The sequence below is a fragment of the Echiichthys vipera genome (genome assembly GCF_963691815.1).
Source record: "Echiichthys vipera genome assembly, chromosome: 12".
Lineage (NCBI taxonomy): Eukaryota > Metazoa > Chordata > Actinopteri > Perciformes > Trachinidae > Echiichthys > Echiichthys vipera.
In genome coordinates, this window is record NC_139837.1 from 23,666,707 (window position 1) to 23,692,541 (window position 25,835).

At 42.1% G+C, this 25,835-nt stretch overlaps 1 protein-coding gene across 1 annotated transcript in view; it reads left to right on the plus strand.

The window, feature by feature from the left end:
- The window catches only part of LOC310954611 (transcription factor IIIB 90 kDa subunit-like), a 115,851-nt gene extending 97,862 nt beyond the window's left edge, over nucleotides 1-17,989 (plus strand). The window contains exons 17-19 of the mRNA XM_083924184.1: nucleotides 2,961-3,012; nucleotides 13,219-13,381; nucleotides 16,072-17,989. Of these exons, the coding sequence (XP_083780310.1) occupies nucleotides 2,961-3,012; nucleotides 13,219-13,381; nucleotides 16,072-16,103 (247 nt within the window). The 3' untranslated portion in view covers nucleotides 16,104-17,989. The remainder of the gene's footprint in view (nucleotides 1-2,960; nucleotides 3,013-13,218; nucleotides 13,382-16,071) is intronic.
- Nucleotides 17,990-25,835: the final 7,846 nt, after the last annotated feature.

The following is a 25,835-nucleotide window of genomic DNA, read 5'->3' on the forward strand; positions in this document are numbered from 1 at the left end:
ATCGTAAATTTACAACTTTAATCTTGGACATTCAGAGTTTTATCTCAGAATATTACACTCCTCTCCTAGCTCCATGATTATTATATTTGACCTAAAATCGCCCTGATAGTTCTTCACACTATAAAGCTTAATTAAATCCAATATTTTCCGTTGATCGTCATATTGATGGGTTGACATTAATCCTTTTCATTGCAGTGAATATGAAATAGTAAACATTTTGATGAGATTTAATCCGATTCTTCCTCTAAAAATGACTTCCTTCCTCCCTTATTTCCTCTTCCCATCCTTTCTTCTTCGACAACTTTCTCCCTCGCTCACGGCCGGGCATTCGGACTGTCGTTGGCGAGATGCGGAATACTGAATTGGAACAGTACCTGCGCTGTGACTCATGACGTTTCAGAAGTCCACCAGAACACAAGTACAGACAAGAACGCGGATTGCGAAACGGCTCTCGCAACCTGCCTCCTTACCACCTCCTCTGTTGTCTTGCCCCCTAAAACTCTCTGCCCCTCTTTTCTTGGTGCCATATTTCATCATTATTTTACTCCCCACCTCTCTGCCTGTTTGCTCATGCCCTCCCTGTGCCCTCCCTCCCCTCCCACTAGTGTCGGGGTCAGGGCCCAGAGGTGCGAGTGCAGTCTAGCACATGTACGGGAGCCCTGAATAGTTCTCTCAGTGGGGAGCGATTCACCGGCCTGGCTGGGATTTTCTATTGAGCTTTGAGAAAGGAAGGGGGGTCGTGTCGGGTGTGAAGATGCCACATTCTCATCCCCCGCCTTCCCCTGGTTAAAGCAGATTAATTAAAAGCTCTCTCTCACTCCCCCCCCCCTCTCCCTCCCTCTCTCTCGCTCTCTCTCTCTTATCAGTGAGAGTTGAGCACTTACTGTAAGCCTCCAGGGAGGGCTCAGCCTGGGCAGGGTGGGGGGAAGGGGGGGTGGACAGCCTCCGGGAACGATGCTAATTCCAGCCAGCGGGACGGCTGCTCAGGAATTACTGCAGATGGTTACGTTCATCGCTGATTATCTCTGTTACTGTCAAGGAAGAGATTGTGCTCACAGACAAAAGTGGGAGTGCCCAGTCAGTCACAGTTCTGGTCTCATTTCACATTCACACCGCCAGTTTCCGGGTAATTTGAGCCGGTCGCCTGAAGCCAAGAGAGACTCAAAGAGCAGCCGCAGTGATCGAAATGAAATCCTCAACCTTTATTTTTTCAACAGTAAATCCTGTAATAAAGAGTGTAATGAATATATAAATATATTGTTGTAATACAGGTTGAAAGAAGCCCTCAAATAATGTCAATATCCAGCTGTGATCTCTATGATAATGGCAAGAGTCAGCAGTAATTGTTGTATTCAGTGACTATTGATATTACAATGATAATTATTATGTTTGTTTTTTGTTTTTTTTTTACTTTTTTTATCCCCTGCCCCCTATAATACCCACCCTAATCCCACTGTTACCAGAGTCTGCCCTCATTTAAAATAAGGGACTGTGTAAAAATGATTCGTTTATTTTCTCTTTGCTCAAAATCCATTTGTTTTTTCATTCAGATATGTCCAGGGGTTGAAAGTTTCATTCTTAGACAAATTAATTTTGTATCCAGAAAAAGAAAACCATAGTCACTCATTATCTCAATCTATATCAATCTGGGACTTGATTGTCAAAATAAATCATGTCATCAGCATACAGCTTTAAAATTAGCATAAAAGTATGTTGAAAACACAACTATTAATAGTGTTGCAAACATAAAGAATTACAAAATTTACTTTATTTTCTCACCTATCAGGTGGCCATTTGTTTTGCAAGGTTGGTGTGAATGTCAGATTGTAAATGACAGAAGTTGTTGGATTCCGTCCACTTAATGCTGAAGTCAGGAAGGTGTTTGACCACCAGACAAGCATTTCTGATGAAGTACGCTGGTGCCTTTTTTATTCTAAGAGCAGAGTCTGATCCTGGTCTGTCTTAGAGAAAAAAATTAAGAGAATAGATACATTTTCCAGAGTCAAATCTAAAAGGATCAATATCAATAACAGTACTGACCTAATCAACATAATCACTTCCATTCATGCTCTTCTTTTCAAAGACTGCTCTCCACTACTTGAAAAATCCATGTCATTACATTCATTATTATGGGATTTTATTGTTGACACAATAGGGATGAAGGATTTCATTAAGATTACAAGCCTCAGTGTTTCACTGTCATCAAGTCTTGTACCCGGTGTCTGGCTTCAGGCCACAAGCTCAAAAACAAGGAAATGGAAATAAAAGGACAAGAAACCGGTGTGAATGAGAACAGAGGTGAACAATGACGTGTCATCTGAGCTGTCTGCACAGTGAAAGATTTTATTGTCTTCTAATGTCTGTAACATAATGTGTGAAATGAATATTATTATAACATCTACACATTAAATTGTGTTTGCTGGTATTTCAGACTGTACTCATGTATGTACTCTGAGACAATGGGCCCTGGGCACAGACATGTAAGAAGCCCCCCACTCTGTCTACGTAGGAGAAAGACACCCTAACTCAAAGTTTTGTGGTCATTTTGTTTCTCTTTGGTTATTTTGTTTCTCTAATTTTACATCCAATTTTAGTTGTTTTGTGTGTCTTTGTAATTGTTTTGCATCTATTTTTAGTTGTTTTGCTTCTTTCCGTGGTGGTTTTACATTTATTTTTTTAATCATTTAGCATCTCTTTGTGGTAGTTTTGCATCCCTATAGTCATTTTTTGTCCCTTTGTTGTCATTTTTGGTCATTATGTGTATACTGATCATTTAGTATCTCTTTGTGATCATTTTGTGTGATGGGGGTGGGGCTTTTTTTGAGTCAGGGCCCCTGGGCCTGTGCTCGGTAGACCCGTCCACTTAAAAGGGAAATGAAGGAAACAAATTTCAATGTGAAGAACATGTTAAATGTAAACTTTAAGACTGTGTTGATGGTGTGTTGTCGTTTGTGTTGCAGGTTGCAGCCGTTCATCACCGGACAGCCCAGCAAGAAGCTCGCTGTGGAGCAGGTGAGCTGCCGTCCATATTCACCACATCTGCTTTTAGTCTCCGTCTGCTCACTCGCCCTCTTCCCTCTCGCTCTTCATCCTCTTGCACTTCACAGACGTGCACACACAAACGTGCACGGATACTCAGTCACCAAGTCAATCACTCTGACGGATAACTCCCCACTTCGCTTTTCCTCTCGAAACTCATCTATTTACTCAGGGTGTTATCTTCTCTGCCTCCCTCTCTTTCTCTCACACACACACACACGCGCACACACACTTGTTTGGTCCTCCAGCCCAGTTTAAACTGGTTTGGTCCAGCTTGGTAACGTTACATTCACTAGTTTTTTTCACACACACTTGAGCAGAAAGGCCCGGATGATTCTCTCCAACATGTTGGAACATATTCAGTGTTGGACCCTTTGCACTCACTTTTAGACGCCACACTTTGCAAACTAAATATCCATCTTCTCCAAAACCTCCCTGCTCATTTTTGACACACACTAAACATTTAAGAAGCTTTTTAGGTGGATATAAGGCTGAATGTGTGTTCCTGCTGACGCTCTTCTCAGCACACACAAAACCAAACCGGACCACACACACACTTGTTACGTGACTCGCAGGGTTGATTTTCACAGGGCAACAATGCAGGAATCAGGTTACCATAGATATTGTAGCTTATCATAGCTAGTGCTCACCAGAGAGAATGTCATCTCTGATTGGCTGTTGTGACACAGTGTTGTGCAAATTCGCCTGGAAAGTTCAATATTTTCAACTTGTGCGATGAGACCATGGACGTGACATTGCGTGTCGCCTTACTTGAATTTGCACGTTATCGCTTCTGTACATTGACTTTGTAAGAAATCATGTCGCACCAAAACTCAGCCATTGCTTCCGGCAATGGCTGCATTGTGGTGTGGTTTCATAAAATCTATTAATCCTGACATCCCTGTTTGGAAGTTTGGAAATACAGAAGCATTTACTGCGGAATAAATGAACAGTGGAGCAGGTCAGAAAACAAACAGAAACATTATAACACTTACACAACAGTTTTTTGGGCATTATGAAGACCCTCGTAAAATTGTCAGCTGTGCAGTGCACAGTATACATACAGGAGGCTATTTAAACTGTTTTCGATCGTTATTATGTTTTAATATGTATTATTATTATTATTACTGCTAGCAATAGTCTCTATAGTAAACTCACCGACTCATAAAGGGCAAGCGTCAATTCCAGCAAAAACTTAACTTAAAACGTAGGCCTTATTATATGTACTGGTTCTCTGTCTTTCTTTGGTTTTTTTGTGCTATTAGAATGTCTCTAATTTGGTAAACACTGCTAATACCCTGGCACAGAGGATATTATATTTGCACAGAAGTATACTATAAATAACATACAGTACAGTATAAATTATAAATAATACTTATTAGATACATTCATTGTTGGTTTGGGTCTTTGTTGACAAAAAAAAACAAGTACTGTATAATCATTTCTAAAGGGATCCAAATGCGGAGGCTTCCCTTCTCTACCTAAATGAAGTTGTGACTGTAACAGACCTGGAGACTGAAGCTGTAATTCCCCGTCAGTCTCTCCTGGTCGACCATCAGAATCTAATTGCTGATTGCTAAGATCTCCTGCAGAGTGGACGGGGGGATAAATCAAAGTGCGATTGGGCTGTGTGAGAGGTGAACCTCGCCTCGTCTTTGTTTGCCCTTTCCATTATTACTCCTCCTCTGCTCCCTTTTCTCCCTCCAGGGCATTCAAGGCTCCTTAAAAAACTCTGACAGGGTCTTAAAATAAATACGGCCTTAAAAACTTAGACATAAAAATGTCTTAAACAGCAAATTTAGAGGTCTTTATTTGCCTGCAGTGATGAGCTTCTGTTGGCTCGTCGTCAGCTCTGAGATGAACCTAGAAAGAAGAGAGTATGTGTCCTATCTGCTGTTAGACTTCATGTCTTTGAACAGGATGTCCTCATTCTGCACATTTATAGCTGCAGATACAGGACACTTTTCCTAACCTTGTTTCTTAATTTGATTTTAAATTGGGGCCAAATTCACTCAGGTAGCTTTACATCTTCTTCAAAGTGTTAAACGTGGCTTTCTAGACTTCATATACAGTCTGTACTTTTTTTTTTTACTTTCTCCATATCTCATTTTACACATTCCTGACTTTTTTTTCCCTTCCTGCTTCACACTGTTGCTGATCTCTTATTTCTAATGATTTACTTCTCTCTCCCTCTGTTCACCAGTTCTGTCGTGTTCCTCTTCATCACAGAGTTAATTCGGGAATCCGGTGTTTGGGAAGTTGGAAGATGAGTCATAGACGTGGCTGACAGTCGGAGCTCTCATTGACGTAAAAGAAAAGATTAACGTCTATTGTCAAAGAAGCCAAAGTTATAAGCATGTGAACATTAAAACTGAAGGGAACAATTCGACTCCCGAGTTGCATTTCAGTAAGTGAAGCTAAATTTAACTTTGTAGAAACCTTATAAACATCTAAACCAATAGATGACTGGTGTAAGATTCAATGCTGCTCTCTTGAACTAGGACGTCGACTACTTGCCCCTTAAAGAACGACAGATTGTTGGTCAGTGAAATTTCTGTAACATTGTACTGAGCTCACATACTGTAGCGTACCTGCATACAGGGTGATACTGAATCAGTGCATTCAAATAAATATTTTAACTTTATTACTATTGTAATGTGTTGAATAGAAGTTTTGCAGTGCGGGGAGCAGTAGCTTTTTATCGTGCATGTACTATAACCAGACTGTATAAAAAATGGACGTAGCATTCCCGCCAGGGTCCGTTCTCTCAACTTGATCCAATCGTTCTCGCCTACGGTAGTCGCCATCTTGTCAGTCAGAGAACTGCAGTTTTTGGCACTTCTGTATTGGATCAACGAGGAAGTTGCTGTGACAGGGGCTTGACTATAACAGAGTGTAACGCAGAAACTGCAGCCATATTTTGCAAAATGTATCAAACTTTCAAGTTTCAACTTGAAGTAACTGATTCTGTGAAAAGAATTGGTCCGCACATCACTACAAAACAAACCCAGAAATGTATCTTCTCATCAGTTGCTTTAACTTTTCCATTGTAACAGCAGCTGAGGCTCATGGGTTTAGAAGTTGTTGTTTTTTAGAGCCATCGGTTCTTAGTGAAATACATTTCATGGATCAGAGGCTTTTGGAGTCTAAGTTTATTGCTGGAGCTGCCAACTCAAGATGTAATAAATATGGACATAGTCTCTCTGGTGTCACCTGTAGTTTTCTGAAATGTGAAGTATAATGTGGGCGGCTCCGGTCGCAACCATCTTGGCAGTGCCTGGCTCCGCTGCTTCCAGCTCCCAGGAGAAGCAGGGAAGGAGTGGAGGCGGGCGAACCAAACCTACAATCTAGCCAACTGTCACTCGAAGCTGCACCCCCTTAATTACGCAGCGCTTTAAGCTTTTATCTAATTTAACGGGAAGGTTGTATAGAAAGTCAGTCCCAGTACATTTGTCATGAATGGGGAAACCAGCTCCAGATACCAAAACCTTTTTTTGTACCAGGCTTTAAACCAGCTGTTTACCAGATGTTTATTCCAGCATTTTAATATTGGGCTCTATGGGAATTGACTCACTTTTGGAGCCAGCCACAAGTGGACATTCGAGGAACTGCAGTTTGTGGCACTTTCAGGTTGGCTTCATTTGAAAGTTCAGGATCACAAAAAGGAAACTTTACAGTGGGAAAAAACTTCTTCTCTTTTCCATCCTTCCACTTTATGCTTCATTCCCTCATGTCCTCCTCATCTTTTCTCGTTAATGTTTCGCTCTACTGCTGTTCTCTCTTTCTCAGCATTCCTTCCCATCCCCTTCTCCTCCTCCTCCTCCTCCTCCCCTCTGTCTCCCTCACAATCATGTGCCGTTGGCAGCTCTAAATGGAGGAGCTGGGGGAGCTCAGGCTCTGTCAACCAGGAAGAAAACATTGCCACGAGGGGCCGGGTCAACAAGGCTTGTTACTTAGCAACCCCTTCACCTCCCCTGGGAACTGGAAGCAAAGGCCGTCGCCATTGGCTGAGGCTGCTCCTCGCTCGCGGCTCCTGTTATGTAATGTTGCAGGGACAGGCCCAGATTGAAAAGAGATGTTTGTGCTCTGGGTGTGGCTTGCCAGGCTCGTTCAGTTGGGCGCTTTACAACAAACTGATTTCCTTCACCCTCTTCAGTGACCCAGCAATTAGTCTGTACATTTTTTAAACAAGCCGAGGGAGGAAACGATCACTTTACAAGACAGGAGGAGGAACAGGTTGATTTCTGCCAATGGAAAGTGGCCCAGCTGTTCTCTGCGCCCTTCGTCTTCTTCTGCTACTCCCTTGAACCACATTCAGACTGGTGGAGGGAGTCGACAGCTCAGTGTGAGACGTGGAGATTTTTTGAGCAGCTTAGAGTCTGAAAGGGGTGGTGAGGTCATGGGAGAGGGGCTTTGAACTACAGACAGTCGTTCTGGCATTGCAGCTGTAGTCTGCTTATGCAAGCAATAGTCTTGGCAATTGATGGCTGAGTCTATTTGAAGTTTGGGTTCTCAGAGAAGCTGTCAGGCCTGGCTGGCCGGTGGTGGACCACATGACGTGCAGTGTTTTCAGCTTGTTCTGTACGAACGCAGTGAACTTCTCGCTCACCCCGATAAAGTCGAGAGGCAGAGGGCTGAACGAGCTATGCTTGTTCATCACTTCGTCTAAAAACAAGACAAGATGTAGATGCACAAAATGAGAATTAGTCTGCTCACATCAGGGTGGGAACAAGAAAGCTGAATTAGAGCTATCAAAGTTATCAAAGAATTGCATATCTTACACAATCAATAACAACATTATTTATTAGTTACAAGATTATAAAGTGCTTCATAAATAAAACAAAAATAATGCACCCTCATTACAAGAAACAAATCAAACAAATCACATCAAATATACACAAAAAAAGTTAGTACAAAACAAGCGATTGTATTTCACAGGGCAACAATGCAGGAATCAGAACACCGTATATATCATCATCATTCTTTATTATGTCATTTTACAGAGTAAAAATTACGTGCAAGATATGAATTAATAGTCCCAATTTATATTGCTGTATGATAGTTTACATTTTCATTAAGGATTTAGGCAGTTAATAGAAATGTTTTGCATCCCTGTCATAGAAACTGCTTTAATGCTGATTAGTCCACTGAGAACATTAATGATGCTAATCATGACCAACAACTGCCAACAACACATGCTGCTGGTGATTTATTTGTGGAAAAAGTCATTATGTACAACAGGGGCATGATTAAATTAACTTTCAGTTTTTCTCTAATTTATACTTCCTGGTTGTCACGCCATTTAAAACACTTGGAGACATGCATTAATCCAGACTGTGGTTTGCTCTCAGTTTATTTAGCTCTGCTGGTTGTGCCACACATGAGTAACTGCAGGGTATCAGATGTCGACATCCTCACGTCCATAAAACCCTCTGAGCAGTTGTTTCCTGTAGGTTCGAGTTCCCTTCTCACTCCTAACGAGCAGTTTACTCGTTAAAGCACTGAGACTCAGGCAGCTACACAGACTGTAAAAAATAATGGGCGTAGCTTCTGTAAAGCATTCTCTCTAATGTCCAGCAGGGGGCGACTCCATTGGCTCCAAAAATTTCTGATTCATAGACTGTATAAAAAATGGACGTAGCCTCTCTGTCAAGGTCTGTTCTCTCAACTTAATCCAATCGTCCTCACCTACGGGAGTCTCCATCTTGTCAGACTTTGACTCCTCCTCATTTCCTCTTACCAAAAAAGGGCATTGATGTGACGTTGGGAGGAGGGAGATACGTCCATCTGGATGATATTTACAGAATTAGCGACATTAGCATCACCTCCCGGTAGCTAGGCTAACGGCACACGTTACTAGATAAACGGGGTGTCAATGCTGAGATTTTTTCCCGGGACTGTCCTGTTTCTAGCGGAGATTACACCGGCTCCAGGCGTCAAGTACAGGCAGCATTTATGATCGCTGATTTAAACTGATATTCAACAAAGTACCATGCTCATAGACTGTAAAACACCGACCCTCACAGCCTGAATTCTCCCATTGCTCCAGATTAGCATTTAGTGTATGTCAGTAGGCTATATTGCAAGTCATGGTGCAAGTGCGGCTATTTTATTAGCATAATGTTAACTCGTTGTGTTCCTCAACCATCTGTTGGCACAGTCGATCAAAGAGCAAACCATCTTATCACTTATGGAAACACCACCATGAATGACCGCTGTCGAGATGACAGCAACAAGCCTCCGAGGAGAAGTGAGGGCCAGAGGCTAGCTGTCACTCAAGAAGCCATGTTAGAAGCTCTAAATAGTCATAAACTTTAACCTTCAATAAAATAAAACTAGCCTGGTACAAAATATTCACCCCCCTCAGTGTTGTCATGGAGATATGAGCTAAACATACAGACTGGAATGTTTTTTTGTACCAGGCCTTAAACAGGTTTTATTATGCTGTGAAAACGGCGTGAATAACATGGGGGTCAATGAGAAACTGCTCTATTGTGCAAACTGCTCCTAGTGGACACTCGGAGAACTGCAGTTTTTGATACTTCCTTATCGGAAGAAGATTTTCTGAGACATTTGAATTAACATGTGCTTTTTATTATCAACAGATGACTACATTTTATCATATCTTGATAATTGATTTAATCACCATACGATTCCATTAAAGAACTATAAATGATATCAAATCATCGCCTAGTCCTAGTCCCAAACTCTAGTTTAATGTCTTCTTCAATATAGCGTGATGTTCATTTAGTAAATTATGGTCCCATTGAGAGTCAAATAGACCATAAAGCAGGGGATGCTTTAGGGCGGGGCTTCACAGCCACCTGTCAATCAGGATAGAGGTTAAGTTTAGTGATAAATACCCACGGCTCTGTGACATTAAGATAATCACAAACTTGTTTTTAGAGTGTTGTCTGCGTTATCTTTTCAGGACTATGACCCTCTCACAGCAGTGGTTAACCAAGCTAGCAAGCTAACGCCAGCCACCAGCCTTTTGATGTTGTCCGGGCAAAATAATCCAGAATAATCTTTTATCAAGTTGTAATTCAAGTGTTCTGAAAGAAAACTAGACTTCTGCCGTCTGGGAGGCTTTGACCTATCACAGGTCATTTCAGAAAGGGAGGGCATTCCTATTGGCTCAGGATAGACAAGAAGAGTCATCACTCTACTTCAAATTCTGGCTTTTTCTTTTTTTCTTTTTACCTACTGCAACTTTTAAACGGCTCCACTGCACTGACCGCTCAATCTCTGGCAAAAGTTCACTGGAGGATTCACATCAGTTAGCCGTAAATTGGTAAAGGTTTCCCTCTGTAGCGTTTAGCTTAATGCATTGAAACGTCACTTGCATAGCACCCCCTGTGCCCTCTGGTCACTTCTGAAAATACCAAAATACCAAGATGAAGGTACAAATGTCAAACAAATGGCTTCAAAACATTGGTTCACAAACCAATGGGTGACGTCACAGTGGCTACATGCATTGTTTTTTGCAGTCTATGGTCAGCTAACATTATAAATACTCCAGAGTTTGAGTATAACATGTAGCTCAGTGTTTATAGTGCAACATTATCTCTGTATAATAAACCATACAACAGTAATGTCTAATAACAGCACTAAAACAACTTGCTGGTCCTTCACCATAGCTTTATCTGTTCTCACAGACCCTTCGCCCTGACCCATTTAACAGCTCTCACCTCCTAATTAGTCTGGAGCACTGTGTTTACGCTGTTATGTGGCTGTTTTATTTATTTATTTGTTATGTTTTTGAATTGTTTCCTGTGTTCACCAGTAGTTAATGAGGCGTCCAGCTCCTGTGATGAGGAGCCTGGTGAGGGTTAGAGTCAGCAGGGATCCACTGAGGAGAAAGGAAAGGACAAAAGAGAAGGCGAAAAAAAAAGGGAAGCATCTTATGCTTTTGATATTTTTCATTCTATGATCGTAAAATCTAGTGCTATAAAAAAAAGCAGAAGTGCAGAAAACTGTGAAAAAATTAGTCGGAGTCAGAGCCAAAACGAGAAGGAACAAAGGATGAAGTGAGGAAGGATGTAGAGTGGAATAAAAGAAGTGAAAAGAACGGTGGGAGGAAGGGAAGGAGGCACATTGGAGAGAGAAAAGGAAGGGCCCCAGCAGGGACTCCAACAAGCTGTTGCTGAGGAGAACAGAAATATCTCTCCGCCACACTGTGGACCCTCCACCTGCGTCTCCTCCAGCTTTATAATTAGCCCCGGCTGAAAGAGAAGCGATAACATGCAGGTTTCCTTTTTAGTCGCTGTGGAAGACGATGGATTGCCTCGGCAAAAAAAAAGAACATTTGTTTCATTGCAAAGCTGAGAAATCTTCAGCATTTAGACAAAAAGTTGTTTTAGATATTTTATTAGTTCCTCTAGCTCTAGGCAGGTAAGAAATGAAATCCTGGACACCGTGTAGGGTTGGTTTGTCTTCTCTGTATCTGTACAGTTCATCACTAAGCAAAATAAATACAGCCAGACTGAAGTAGGGAATGACATCAGGTGTATATGAGTGTTTTCCGAGGGGAAATTTCCTTTGTCCTACAGCGGCACGGTTGAATCAGTCTCATCAAGTGTTGTTGGAATTGATATGGTGCCACTGCAGTGGAGCCATATTGGTATTGTATATGGTGTTTGTACTTACCGTGGATATGTGCAGTAGTCATTTCTGATTGGCTTGCAGGTAGGGCTGCAACTAACAAATATTTTCCTCATCGATTTATCTGCCGATTATTTTTTCCAGTTTGTCAAAGTCCAAGGTGATGTCTTTAAATGTCTTGTTTTGTCATTCCATTACTTAAAGATATTCACTTTCATATGGTGTACAACGTAGAGAAACAGGAAATCAACATATTTAAGAGGCTGAAAACAGCATTTTCTGCCATTTATGCATTAAAAGTTACTTTGCTGATCAATTTTCTGTCGATGGACTAATTGATTAGTCGACAGATCAACTGGCAGGTGTCTGTTATAGTCATGTAACCACAGCTGAAGTGATTTAGATTGACATGAAAGACTCAAAATGTTATATTCATTTAGTTTTTAAACACTCAAAGACACAAAGAAACAAAAAACTCTTTACCTGAAATGTCATGAACACATTTTGACCGACAGTACTTTAAAAAAGTTATTGATTGTGTAAGAAGATGCCATTCTTTGATAACTTTGATAGCTGTATTTCAGCTTCCTTGTTCTCACCCTGATGTGAGCAGAATAATTCTCATTTTGTGTATCTACATCTTGTCTTGTTTTTAGACAAAGTGATGAACAAGCAGAGCTCGTTCAGCCCTCTGCCTCTCGACTTTATCGGGGTGACCGACACATTTTTCTCTATGGTTTTTCTGTGTAATATGGGACTAATAGTAATACCTGTTTAAGTGACTGTTTTTAGTGTTCATTTGGTGGAACTGCTGTTCTTTCTGTAGGAAAATGTACTAAAATATGAAATGGAACATTAATACTTGCAGTTTAACTCTGACATTTGTTTAATCTTCGTTCCCTCGCTGGGAAACGGTCCCCTCGCCAACCTCTACTGACTTTTTTATTACACCAGTTGTTTATTTTCTCTCACTGCTGCCAACATTGTCCTCCTGGTTCAGGCAGCTTGTTTTCTGGTGAAAAAACCTGCTCTATTTTTGTTTCCAAGGATGCAACTGGAAAGACTCTCCTGGGCACAGACAGTTTGAATCACCCGCGTTTGCCCACAGTGCGGGAAAAGTCGTCACATTCATGCAAATGCAACAAAAAAGGGCACTCTAATTATATTTTTGCCTCACTCTCACCTCTTCATTTTTAATTTCACTCTTTCTATGCCTCTGAAGGGTATTTTCCCCCCCTGGAGGCTCTGGGGGCACTGTTAACTTAAGGATTCAGCCTTTGCAAATTTTCAAAGGTAGAATCCTAAATTAAACAATGATGTAATGTAAGATAATAAAGCTGTTTTCGGTCATACTGTATATGGGGGGGCCCTGCAGCAGATGAAATCTCTCCTCACTCCACCTGCTCACTATCACTCCCGTACTACTGTTTATTATTATTTTCTATCATTTTTAAAGGAAGTGGGGCACATGAGATCAGATCTAGCTTAGATTTCCCCCGAGGGAAACTCTGCGTGTCACGCAGAGGAAAATATTAAAAATACTCACGACCCAAACAATATTTCCTGTTTGCCTAGATTGCCAACTCCAACCCCCTGCCGGTGCCCGTGGGAGCCCCCGCCAGCGGATCGGCGGTGGTGGTGGAGAGTGGGCCGGTCGTCTATGATGATGCGGCTGAAGAGGAAGAGGAGGAGGAAGAGGAGGCTTGTGTCAGCGCCATGGAGCTGCTGGGCGGCAACGGTCAGTTTATAAAGTTTGGTTGGTTTTGTTGTCATACATTGAAAGTTATTTTGGTCAGTAATTACACAAACAGGACAGCAGAGAAGAATACAACACAGTAACATAACGGACATGTGCATTTCTTTTTTAACAATTTACATCTGACATCTAAAAGGAACATTTAACTTCATTTAAAAATATACCCCACCCCTCTTATTATACTTTTTTGTATCTTTTTTACTTTCATCATAAAGTACATATACGTATATGTCCGAAATACAATGATATATTGACAGTCCAAAAAGCCCAGATCTTGGTATCTTTTCTTTAATTTAGTAAAACAAATGTGAATTCAGATTGAGATTAATTTCATTATTATCTTTTGATTGAGCCATTACATATTCCCAAAGCCCTAAATGTGGAAGCTTACAATACAAGACAATAGAAAATAAAAAACGAGTGTGAAAGTGGAGTATGTATAAATAAGTAAACTGTTAATGTAAATTATAAAAATGTAATTGGCTCTAGAAGCTGCAATCCCTCTCACTGGAGGAGCAGATACCTACAAATGTTTTACTGGTATTTTACTGGTAAATTGGCAGGAATTCAATAATAATCAGTTACTAAAATAGCTTTGGATCAAATTTTCTGTTTAAAAAGGAACCTAAAGGAGACAGAATGAGGAAGATGGCTGCACAACAGTCAAGAAATATGAATTCTTGACTTGAGAGTCTTTAATTTCACGTGCTGAGAGTGATCATTTGACATGATTTGAATGGAGTTGACAGAAGCAGTGGCAGGCTGAGTGTCTGGACTGTGAAATACTTTGAATGACTCTTTTAATGAATGGGCCTCTGTGGGTCACTGCTCTGTTTGGGCTCAGACTGCAGCTATGTTTTAATGAGCCCTCGCTCTAGATGAAATTTCTTCATTTTACGTCTCTGGCTGTGAAACTTTAAGGTCCCTGACTCCGCCACAATAAAAAGTCCTGAGCTACTTAATTGATTCCTGTAGGGAAACTGTGTTTGTGCTCCCGCCCCCCTCCACAGCGAGGTCAAAGGTCAGGGTCGGCCTCAGAGCTGCACCTCTGGAGCCCGAGGACAGCTGAGCGGGACTGTCGACACTGGAGATTAAACCAGTCAGATGATGGATTATTCCTCCTGCAGAGAGCAAATGACACTTTGTCACATTGTTCGACTCTGACCTCTTCGTGAAGTCACACGTCACAGAGCGTCTCTGTGGACTGGTTGTTTTTGTGGAAAATCTGTGGAAACTGAGCACGTTAACTTTTCTCCAGCAGCACCTTGTTTCAAGCACATACAGTTCCACTCTGTCACACATTAAAAATCTGAGTTTTTAGCCATTAAAGCATCTCTTGCAGGAACGTATTGCAGTGAAATGCAACATACAGAACAGCAGTAATGTTAATAATAATAATAATAAAAAATAAGGTTGTCACAATTTTCCATTTTAAAAAGGAAATCGATTGACCTTCCAATAAATAAAAAGCAGTGCCGACGATCCTCCCAGTGTTTTTACGCTTCCACACAGGCGACAGGTTATGTTTTCGGCTTGTCTGTGACGTTGTAGTTTTTCCACTTACTGAATAAAAAAGCAAAAACGTAAACTTCTGATGAATGTGTAAAGGCTCATTTGTGCTCCCATTTCGTGTGTAAATAGAGACATAAGTTATCAGCGTTCAAAAACGTCACTGCCCTCATGCTTTTGTCCTTTATGTTGGAATGGACGTTGCGCAAAAACATCCTCCAGAGGGCGTTGCTCAGATTCAAAAGTTACTCCAATAAAGTTTTTTTTTTAAAAAAGCTTATGACAACAACAAACATGGCGACGGCGGAGGAGATAACAATCCTGCGTCTGTTGGGAAGGAGGAAAAATAGCAGGCAGAGTTGTAGACGCCGGTGGTCTGAGACACTAAAGACATCCCGGAGTGTGGACGGAGAATTCCACACATTGGTTTTACAGATGAGAGAAATTGACAACGAACGTCTCTTTCAGTATTTCAGGATGTCTGTTGGGGCTTTTAATGACTTGCTCGCTCCTGCTATTCACGCCACTTTTTCTGTACAATGCCCTCATGATTTCTGGTGGTACTGCAGCCTTTGGTCCGTATCTTTTCTTTGTATAGGTACGCATCCACAAGCTTGCAGGATACGTGCAGCAATACGGACAAAATGTACAGAAGGCTCCGTCCATATCAGTATGTGTATCTTACGTAGAGCATAAATGAGCCTTAAAACACTTACTGTATTAAAATGTTACTTGAATCATGTAGACCAGAAACAATGTTCAGCTCCATCATGCGACAACAGGCATGTTCTGCAGAGACCACCATGAACATGATTGTAGTTGTCACTCAAACATCTCCATAGAAAAGAGTGAAACAGACTTGAAGCCCGATTCTGCGGTCTCTCTCCCTTGCAGACTTGACGTGATGACAGTGAACACGTCACAGTACATAAGACTGAAGTCTGCAAGTCAGACTGTGGACATTTGGAAGTACCCTTCTGTCATGCAGTGGCTCTTCTTTGTGCCAACAGCGTCAGTGCTGAAAACCAAATCAAACCGTGGATTTTGAGCATCGTGACAACCCTATTATTATTATTATTATTATTATTATTATTATTATTATTTTTATGATATCATATTAAAACTCGTGTCTAACCTCTCCCTCTGTGTCTCTCACCCTGCAGATTATGGCAGTGATGGAGATTACGACGATTGATTCTAGCGGTGGTCTCCCCTGGGACACCATCCACTAGCTAACTAGTACGGACAATTTTTGAATCCTGTGTATCAGATGTTTACTACCAAGAACACAATAAAGGCTGCAGCTACAAACGGGAGCTGCGATGCCAGGAAGAACGAGGTATTCCCATCAGGAACGAAATGTGGGACTCGTGTGCAAGAAAACAAAAGCTCCTTGGCCCATTTTTTGGCATCCAAACTGGTCTGATGGGAGGGCTAAACATATATTTATAGTGTGGGTCACAGGCCGGCTGAAGTGGGAATACTGCTGAATCAAATGTAGGGAATGTTCCAGTAAAAATTGGATTGTTGATTTGCAGATCAGAAGACATTTACATTCAACGTTTAGACAAGGTCCCATTTAAATCTCATTTCAGAAGCATTTAAATGACTATATTTTAATGTTGCAAGGACCTGCTTCACACTGACATTTAAATGCTGCTGAAACAATAGAGTAATGTCGACATCTTAAAAAAAATAAATCTTTTTTTTTAACTAAATTTAGCTCGTCATTAAAGGGAAACTTTGGGATTTTTCAACCTGGACCCTATTTTCCCATATTTTTGGCCTTTACACACCAGGGTCGCTTTTTTTCATGCAATCAGTTTTCAGGTTAAAATATTTTACTTTCACAGATTTCAAAGTGATTTTCTCTCCCTGAGTTTTCGCATCAGGAAATGAAAGCATATGGATTAAACGACAGTGAAGCTTAGTAGTCCGATTCAAGACGGAAAACTTTATTCCTTTCAACCTTGACAAAATAGGCGCACACCAGATCCACTCCTCTTGTTCTTACCTTTCACAATAAAAGCCCTAGACCATGTAACTGATGAGCTAATCTGGTCATTTAATCACCCCCCCGATTCTTTAAATTAGTCCCGTATTGAGTGAGAGTGCTGTGCAGAGTGCAGCCATATTTTAATGTATGTGCATTGAAAGTGCTTGTGTCTGCCACTGATGGGCTCAGATTGTTATTATAAATGTCTGAATACAAATGATAAAACATTTTTCTTTATATTTTGTTGGATCCAATCTGCTTGTTATTGTGTCCAACCAAGTCTCGCCCACGGAGAAGTCTCATTCTTAAATCTGCCGTGGCCTCTGTCACATTGTTGAGATAAGTTAAACAACAAGTCTTTTAGATAACATGATGCTACGCTTCCTATACTCCAACACAACAAACTCTTCCCAACACTCCTCTCTTCAACTCTTGACAGTATCCACCGTTGTCTAAAGGTACGTTCCAGAGAACAAGCTTTCTCTTGAGTGAGACACAGAAACAAGCAGACTAGATCACGTGAAAGGTGAAGAAAAACGTTTTAATTGATCCTTTCCATAGACAGGATACAGGTTGAAAATCCCAAGTTTTCCCTTTAAGCTTTTGTCCTGCAAACACCAACTCAGTTTACTGTGAAACATTTTAACTGGTCTTGATCAAAAGGTTTCCACTGAGGTTTAACGTACGTAGTGAAAAAGAAAAGTTGAACAAAATGCAAAACGTATTATCCTTGAAGTTGCACTTTGAATTCACACTTGAGTACTTCTACAAAGTACTTCCAGATCACTGACTCTGCTCAAAGCTAGTATTCTTCCCTGTGTCTCAACAGAAACAAGCATCTAACTATCAGGTAGCGCGAGATCAATCATCATCTGTTGGTTGATGTTCAAACAACCTCCCTGCTCAGATCAATATTTCTTAATGCCTTAGGTGATTAGTGGACCGACACACGCCGTCTGCTCTGCTTAATCACAGTATAACAATGATGTTGCCTTTTGAACAGTTGAAACAATCGCAGATTGGGTGCCAAAGTTTGCTGAGATGTTATTAAATCCAAAAGTAGTTCGATTTTAATTAGGTTAGCATTAGTTTGATTGGTCTTTAGGTTGCTATTGATTTGAGTTTTGGGGCTTTTCCTTTATTGTTTTTTGATGGAACTGTTTCTCTGTGATTCATTTATGAGATTGTGTCATTTGATTTATGTTAAATATTTTTCAGGATGTCCCAGAAGAGTCGGGATGTAAATACAGTCTCTGCAATAATATATTTTCCAAATGTCTCTCGATGACAGAATAGATCTATTTTGTATTTAAGCTTTTATGATTTTGTGTTGGAAGATGATGAAACAGATCGAGGCCTTTTCACTGTACAACAGTATTAAATGAGGCGTGCTGGTTAACCTCCACTGCCTCTGTGTTGCTGCTACAAGTCATTATGTTACATCTGCATATTGTTGTGTGCATTTGCTGCTACAGTAAAGATTTCACTACATGGGAAACACATTTGGTTGTTTTTTTTGTGTGTTTGAGTACTATTTCTGATTATCTCAGTTGATTATTTTGCTCTAACCAATCCATAACAATAAACATGTCATCACTGGAGATGCACGATCCGGTTTTTCCGATCCAATCCAATGCCAGGGCTGAGCGTATCGGCCAACACCGATCCGATTCCTCCTGTTGAATGAATGAACCGTATACCTGTCCATGTGAGTGAAGGCGTCAGGCTTGACATAAACATTTAGCCTTGTTAAAAAAAATGTGTCAAATTAACACAGACATAAACGTACTTAATACAAGCAAGCACAGTGACTAGTGAGCAGATCGCTGTAACTGTATAGCTGTGTACGATATTAATAAAAAAAGAAATGACTGGATCGGCCTCATTCATCTGATATCCAATCAAGGTTCTTCAACGGAGACAAATCCCGGAAATTCTGAGAAATCTCTGACTTCGACTGACACCCCAGCGTTTCGAGCTGAGCACAGGGCTCACGTCTAAATGCAAGGACTTCATTATTGGACACTTTGGTATTATTTAACATGCCTATAACCTTATAACAACATTTAGAGGTCAGAAAAGACAGAGAAGCAAGATAGGTCCTCTTTGAGTGAATAATAGCTGACTTCCACTGTATTCAGGTTGTAAAAGTAAGAGCGTACTCACACTGTCCTTCCAGACCGTGACCCGGGCTTTAGGGTACTTGTCCCCCCTCCCTCTCCCCCCGCGCCCCAGCCCCGTTTGTACTCACACTGCCAGGGCCGGCCAATGCTTCTTGCTGTCCATACGCCATCACGCCGTAACACGTCACACGCATTGATCGCGTGTGTGTGGGGCTTTGTTTAGAAGAAGAATTACTTTATTTTTATCCCACACGGGGAAATTCAATTTTCACTCTTATTATCATACATGTTACACACACAGGCCCGAAATACACACATACACAACCAGGACCTATACATGCAATTGAGGAGAGATGTTAGAGCGAGGGGGCTGCCAGTGCCCCGAGCAGTTGGGGGTCCGGTGCCTTGCTCAACAGCACCTCGGCAGTGCCCAGGAGATGAACTGGCACCTCTCCAGCCACCAGTCCACGCTCCATATATGGTCCACACAGGGACTTGAACCAGCGACCCTACGGTTCCCAGCCAAGTCACCTATGGACTGAGCTACTGCCGCCCCTTACAAATTTTTCCACAGACCTCTGAGTTTTTGTGCGTCTTGTCCGACTGTTTTTTAATATTTTCATCCGACCAAATCTGCAGTAAACACTCCACCTCCACATCACACCAACATAAACCTTTCACCGCCATTGTTGTTGTTGTTAAATGTCCGCGCATGGTCCGTCCTTCTATTTACATGTCCGAACAGGCGGACATAACGCTACTGCCGTAGGGCTCGTGCTCGTGCTCGCACACGTGCGCACGCTCATGCTCGTACATGTGCAAACGGCTCCGCTAAAGCCCACCTCTTTCAAGCGGGCCGTGGAGGGCCAGCTGGCCCCAGTTGTGCGCGGAGCGGGTGCACTCACACTGCTTAAAGGTACTAGGCTTTAGCTGAAAAAACGGTTTTGGCCCCGGCCAGAAGGACAGTGTGAGTAGGCCCTTAGTTAGCTAGCTTGCTGTCATAAAAGGAGTTTGCTAACAGCTGGCCACTTTTCTTTTGAAAGAAATTAATTAACAGCTGTTTTCCCTTGGTTTGTTTGTCCTCTTTCTTTTCTCTCTTTTCTCTTCAGGGACTCAGACTTTATCTAGTAGACTTTAACATATATTTATACTTAAACCCATAGCTGACGGATATTTTATATCATATAGTGAAAGAATGTTCTTGTTCAATTGTACTTAACAGATTGTGTCCTGATTCAGACTTTTTAAAGGTATTTGGACATTGTATGCCTTTGATTAGAAAGACGACAGTTGAGAATTGAGGATTGAAAAATAACTAACTTATTTAACTACTTTGTTTCTTGATTTTCTTGACTTATCTCCATTCACCTGTTTCTATCACCTTGCCTTGGGTGTTTCTTTGTCTCAGATAGGGTTTATGATCATATTTTTATCCTCTCTGTGTAGAATTGAACTCAGCCTGAACTCCATTTGTGACTCGACACCCTCCACCATCATCAACAACGCTTTTGATCAGATGAGCCTGGATAATTTAACGCCTGCACACTTTTACAGTTTTCTGACGGTATTGTTGTTTCCACAGATATAAGGTGTCTCCGGGTGTGTGTAAAGAGCTTCTATAGACAGATGAGTCAGTCCTCAGAGGTGGAGGAAATCTGAGATCTGTATGTACGTCAGATGATGTATGCTGAGCCTTTTACCTGCAGGGATTCTTCTTGTTTGGGCAAATGGTTATTGATGTTTCACCACCAGCTGAGTCACAATCTGACCTTTCCTTGGAAAATCTTTGGCACTTTGTTAAAGCCCCATTTATGGCATTTTTATATAACTTAGTCTCCTCTGATTGTGCAAGATTTACCATAGAATCAGACAATTCCAGAGAAAAGTCTATGGACGTCTATGTCCAAATATATCCTTGTCAGATCCATGGGGGGATGATCAGTGTGTAATGTTGGATTATTGCTTTTTCTCTTGTGAAAGTGCCACTAAAGTCTGAAATGCTCAATTCCCACACAGAGGTTTTAAAGGGATAGCCCAGATATTTTGAAGTGGGTCTGTATGAGGTTCTTATCCACAATCCATGTGTTAAGGAACTTTCACACCTAACCTAAGTGTTTTTAGTCCACTTCCCTGTAGTGCACCACATGTGAAAATGAATAGTTTTTTTTTTGTTTTTCAGTTGGTCTGGTTCTTTCACGCTTATACATTTGATCTGCTCCGAATCAGTTGACGAAGTGAACCAAAATGTAGCTGCACTTCGGCTTAATAAAAGTTTGGGAGGAAAAAAGGAATAAAAATAACTTCTCTTGTAGGACAGTTGGGTCTGGCACGGGCGCAATAAAGTAGATCCTGAACTGCTCTCCGATTGGTCAGAATTGCCATGCTGATGTAAACGGAGTGACAGCAGACAATGCACCCTCCACAAGTGAATATCACAACTGCGAGGGTTGATTTTGGCGTTGGTCCTCGGTTATTACTTTACTACTCCAGGTTTGTCTGTGGTGACTCATACCGGCGTGTTGTTGTTGTCGTGGTGGCAGGGGAGGGACTTAATCATACGTAAATCACGAAGCTGCCTACAGGAGCTGGGTTGGTCCGAAAAAGCACTGTGCTTTCTGCAGTTAGTGCGGACCCAGGTCGGATCACGTTCTCACCACAAACGAACCGCACCAGAGTTCATTTGGAAGCGGACCGAGACCACCTCTTCTACCAGGTCTTGTTACGCTTATTTGGTCCACTTCTGGTGTGCACCCGAGTACGATCGCTGCTTTCCCATCTGCACAGAGGAAACGTGGCAAATGAGGAAACACACTCAACTTTGATACAACCGAACTAAATAAGGCTGGTGTGAAAGCGTGCTTAGCTACAGTAAATGAAGGTCAGCAGGCAGGAGTACTGACACAGAAGCTAAGAAACGTTTTAGTTTCTATTTTTGGCACTTTGAGCACCACCAGCGAGTGCCATCTTGTTCTATTACACTACAGAGATGGAGAGACATCGCTACGGCCGTTATCTCGATATCAACACTGGGCAACTCCCACTAAAACCATCTAGACTGATGACGCATTTTTGATTTTTAGGGTGGATGGTCCCTTTAGAATAGAATAGAAATACTTTATTGGTTTTAAAAAGATTCAATTGCCGTGACCGGTTCATTTGAAGTGTGGCTAAATTAGTCCTATTAACAGATTATTAGAGTTTAGCTGTCTCAGGGAATTATCGTCCCCTTCAAAAGGGCGACATGTGAACCCGACATTAAAACACGCTGCTGGACGCTTCGGGCCTTTATGGAAGAGAAAACTATTAAAATACACTCCGTATGACCCTCCACTAGTGTCCCTTTTTTAGGTTGACTTTGCTCCTAACACGGCCCGTAAAAAAATAATTTCATGCTTTATGATGCTCTGTAATTGTGCTGTCAGGTCAGCTTTCCGAGGCCTGCTCTCAGTCTCCACCCACCCCTTCCTCGCCTGCTCGCTCTTCTTCTCTCCCTGAGGGCCAACTGTACCTACGCAGCCTTTCAGTACTCGCCAGACCCCCCCCCCCCCCCCAAACACATACACACACACTTATGAATTTTACTGAAACTTAATCTTCCTCTGACACCAAACTTTTTCAGTAACCTTTACAGTGAGGGCTACCGAGGGACGAAAAGGGAGGAGGAATAAGAAAATAAAGTTGGCGTTTTAGTTTTGCTAGTGTGTGTGACCCCACTGCCCTTCCTCAGAAAGAGAGAGAGAACGACAGAGAGTGAGAAAGAGGATTCCCTCCGCCTGGGAGAAGTGCAAGTGGATTAAAAGTTGCAGGGTTTTCTAGCTGAGCCAGATTTTTTTTTTTATTGGCTTCAAGCGTGACTCTAAGGAAGAAAATTAAAGAGAAGCGAATCCTTCTCCTCTTCCTCCTTCCCTTTATAACTTCTCTTCCTGTTTCCTGTTTCCGTCACTACAAAGACAAAAGAACAGCCTGTTTTTCCCTCTGAGGTGTTTTTTTTCTTGTCTCTTTCTTTCCCTCCATCCTCCTATTTCACCTTTCTCTCGCTTTATTGACCTCTATCCATCCGTCCGTTATTTACTCTTTTTCTATCCCCAGGATCCCTCAGAAGAGGGTTCTGTCGTTTGACTCCGACAATTTCTCCTCATTTCGATTTCTTTCCACCTTCACTCTTTCCACCCTTTCTCCCCTTTATTTCCCTTCATTTAAACAACTTTTGTCCTTCTTTCAAACATCCCTCCATCTTTTTTCTCCCTCCAGTAATCTTTCTCTCTCGCTGCTCTGACATTGTGTCCTTTAACACTCCTTTCCTTCTCTTTCCTCTTTTTTTGTCCTTCTCTTACCTCCATTCTCTCTTAAAATCCATCCATATTTTACTACCTGATGTCCTCCTATCCTCCTATGTCTTTCTCTCTTTCTCCCCATCTTTTATTTTCTTGCCCCTCCTCCCTCTGACAGCTGCAGTTTAGCCACAGTGCTAACTTCTCCCCAGAGGGTGTGTGTGTGTGTGTGTGTGTGTGTGTGTGTGTGTGTGTGTGTGTGTGTGTGTGTGTGTGTGTGTGTGTGTGTGTGTGTGTGTGTGTGTGTGTGTGTGTGTGTGTGTGTGTGTGTGTGTGTGTGTGTGTGTGTGTGTGTGTGTGTGTGTGTGTGTGTGTGCGTGCGTGCGTGTATATGTGTGTGTATATGTGTGTGTATATGTGTGTGTACTGGTGTTTGAATCAAAGGCACCTTTGCTGTGTGAACCAGCCTTCCTCACACTCATTTGTACTTCTATACTTGTGAGGACCCATCATCAACATAATGCATTCCCTGGATGACCCCATCATCGTCGTAGCAACATGACTCAAACCTCAATAGCAGCAGCTAAATATATTTTAGACACCGTAAAAAATAAACACTTTATCTTCTTCTTCTCCCCACTTTCTAAAAGTGTCCTCACCTTCCATCGCTGTCCTCACTTTTCTAAATTGTCTGCTCTTCCGAAAATGCCCTTGCTTTCTAAAAAACAAAAATGTCTGCACTCTCAAGGTCTTAAACTGAAAGTGGTCCTCACAAAGACACAAGTACAGGATCACACACACACACACACACACACACACACACACACACACACACACACACACACACACACACACACACACACACACACATAGACACACACACACACACAGAGGTCCGGACCAGGCTGCCTCATTTCTTGCCAGAGCCATTTTCCTAATAACACCCCCTCACCTGCCCTCAAACTCTCCTCCCCCTCTTCCTTCTCCGCACTGCGTTTTCCTGCATCAGCATATCAAACTCCCCCCGCCTCAAGCCACATCCCTCCCCATACACCACATCCTCCCCCTGGTTGCCTTCCTCACCCCAATTATTTCCCAGGACCTTAGCTTAGAGGGATTCTTTCACACCCGGCTCTGTTTTTGTCGTCAATGCTCCTCGCCAACCTTCCCTTCACTGCAGGTGGCCTCGTCCATTGTGTAATAATACATGGAGGTATTGGTGTTGCCCTCGGCGGCTGTTTTCTGTGGCGTCATCAGAATGAGCGCTCCTGACAGGTAGAAAGAGAGGATGTACAGAGACCGGTGGGTGCTTCTGAAGCACTGAACAGCCATCAGGTTTGAAATGGAAACTGACTGACTTTAAAGCAACATTTTTACATACTTACAAATCCAGTGTTATTCTCTTCTGAAAATGAGGCTTTTTGAAACTCCAGAGTGAATCAATCTGAAAATGGCTGTTCCGTATAACTGTCGGCATTTCATGTTAACGTACAACTTCCTGTGGCCTTTTATGGCGCTTACACAACGGGGGTGTGATGAATGAATGACACGAAAAATGCGAAAATACATTCTTTGATTTACAGAGAGACAAAAATTCCCCCATGAGCAAACAACAAGTCATAACAGCAACATCAGAAACAGCCACTCAGAAGCTTTGGCGATGAAAACCTTCCTGTGGCAGGGACGTTGGACAGTCCGGGCTCTATGGTGGGCGGCCATCTGCCTTGACCAGTTGGGGGGGAATAGAAACTCAAAAAATGAACAGCAACCACTTGTACATCCAGCATGAGTTTAAGTCCTCCTGCACAGAGGACCTATACGGCCGTGTTTTTGGGCCATAGGGCCACTGAGCAAGCTGCCGTACTAGTTGGGAGTGAGAAATCCTTGGCATTTGCTGAAAGCAACAGTAAGTAACTGCTGCTCAGAGGAGCGCTTTGGAAAGTTAAAGTACAGTTTGGTAATTTTGTGTGACAATATGTCAGCCTGGCAGTTGTATCCGAGTGAGAATAGGGCCTCCACTACCCCAGTGCTTACAAAAAATTGACACATAATGTGGAACTGGCCCTGGCCTCTGCAGACAACGTTTCCATCTTAGAAATGTAGCTGGGAAAACACCACGGTGTGACACTGAAAAACCCTCTCCTGCTCACTGCTGAGTGCTACAGAGAGCAAGTGCAGAACCAAATAAGCCTGTAAACGGCTTAGAAAAAGAAGAAATTAGTCTTGGCTGCGGAGCCGTCCAGCCTCTTGGCTCCCACAGCTGAGCTGAATCTGCCGAGCTCCTATCGACCCCTGGTTCAAAAACATAAATCCTGGATGTTTTTTGGCTCGGTGTGTGACTCAGTAAACGCGCAGAGGAGTAGCGGGACGCCAAATCGTTTCTTTGCAGCCACGGATGAGTTTGGTGCTCAGCTCGAAGCTCTGTTTTGATGTATGGTCTCATCACTGTAATTGAATTCATTAAGGTATAACTGAACCCCCATCTGTGGAGACAACTCCCATGACAGCCATCACACACACATGCGTGCACACACACA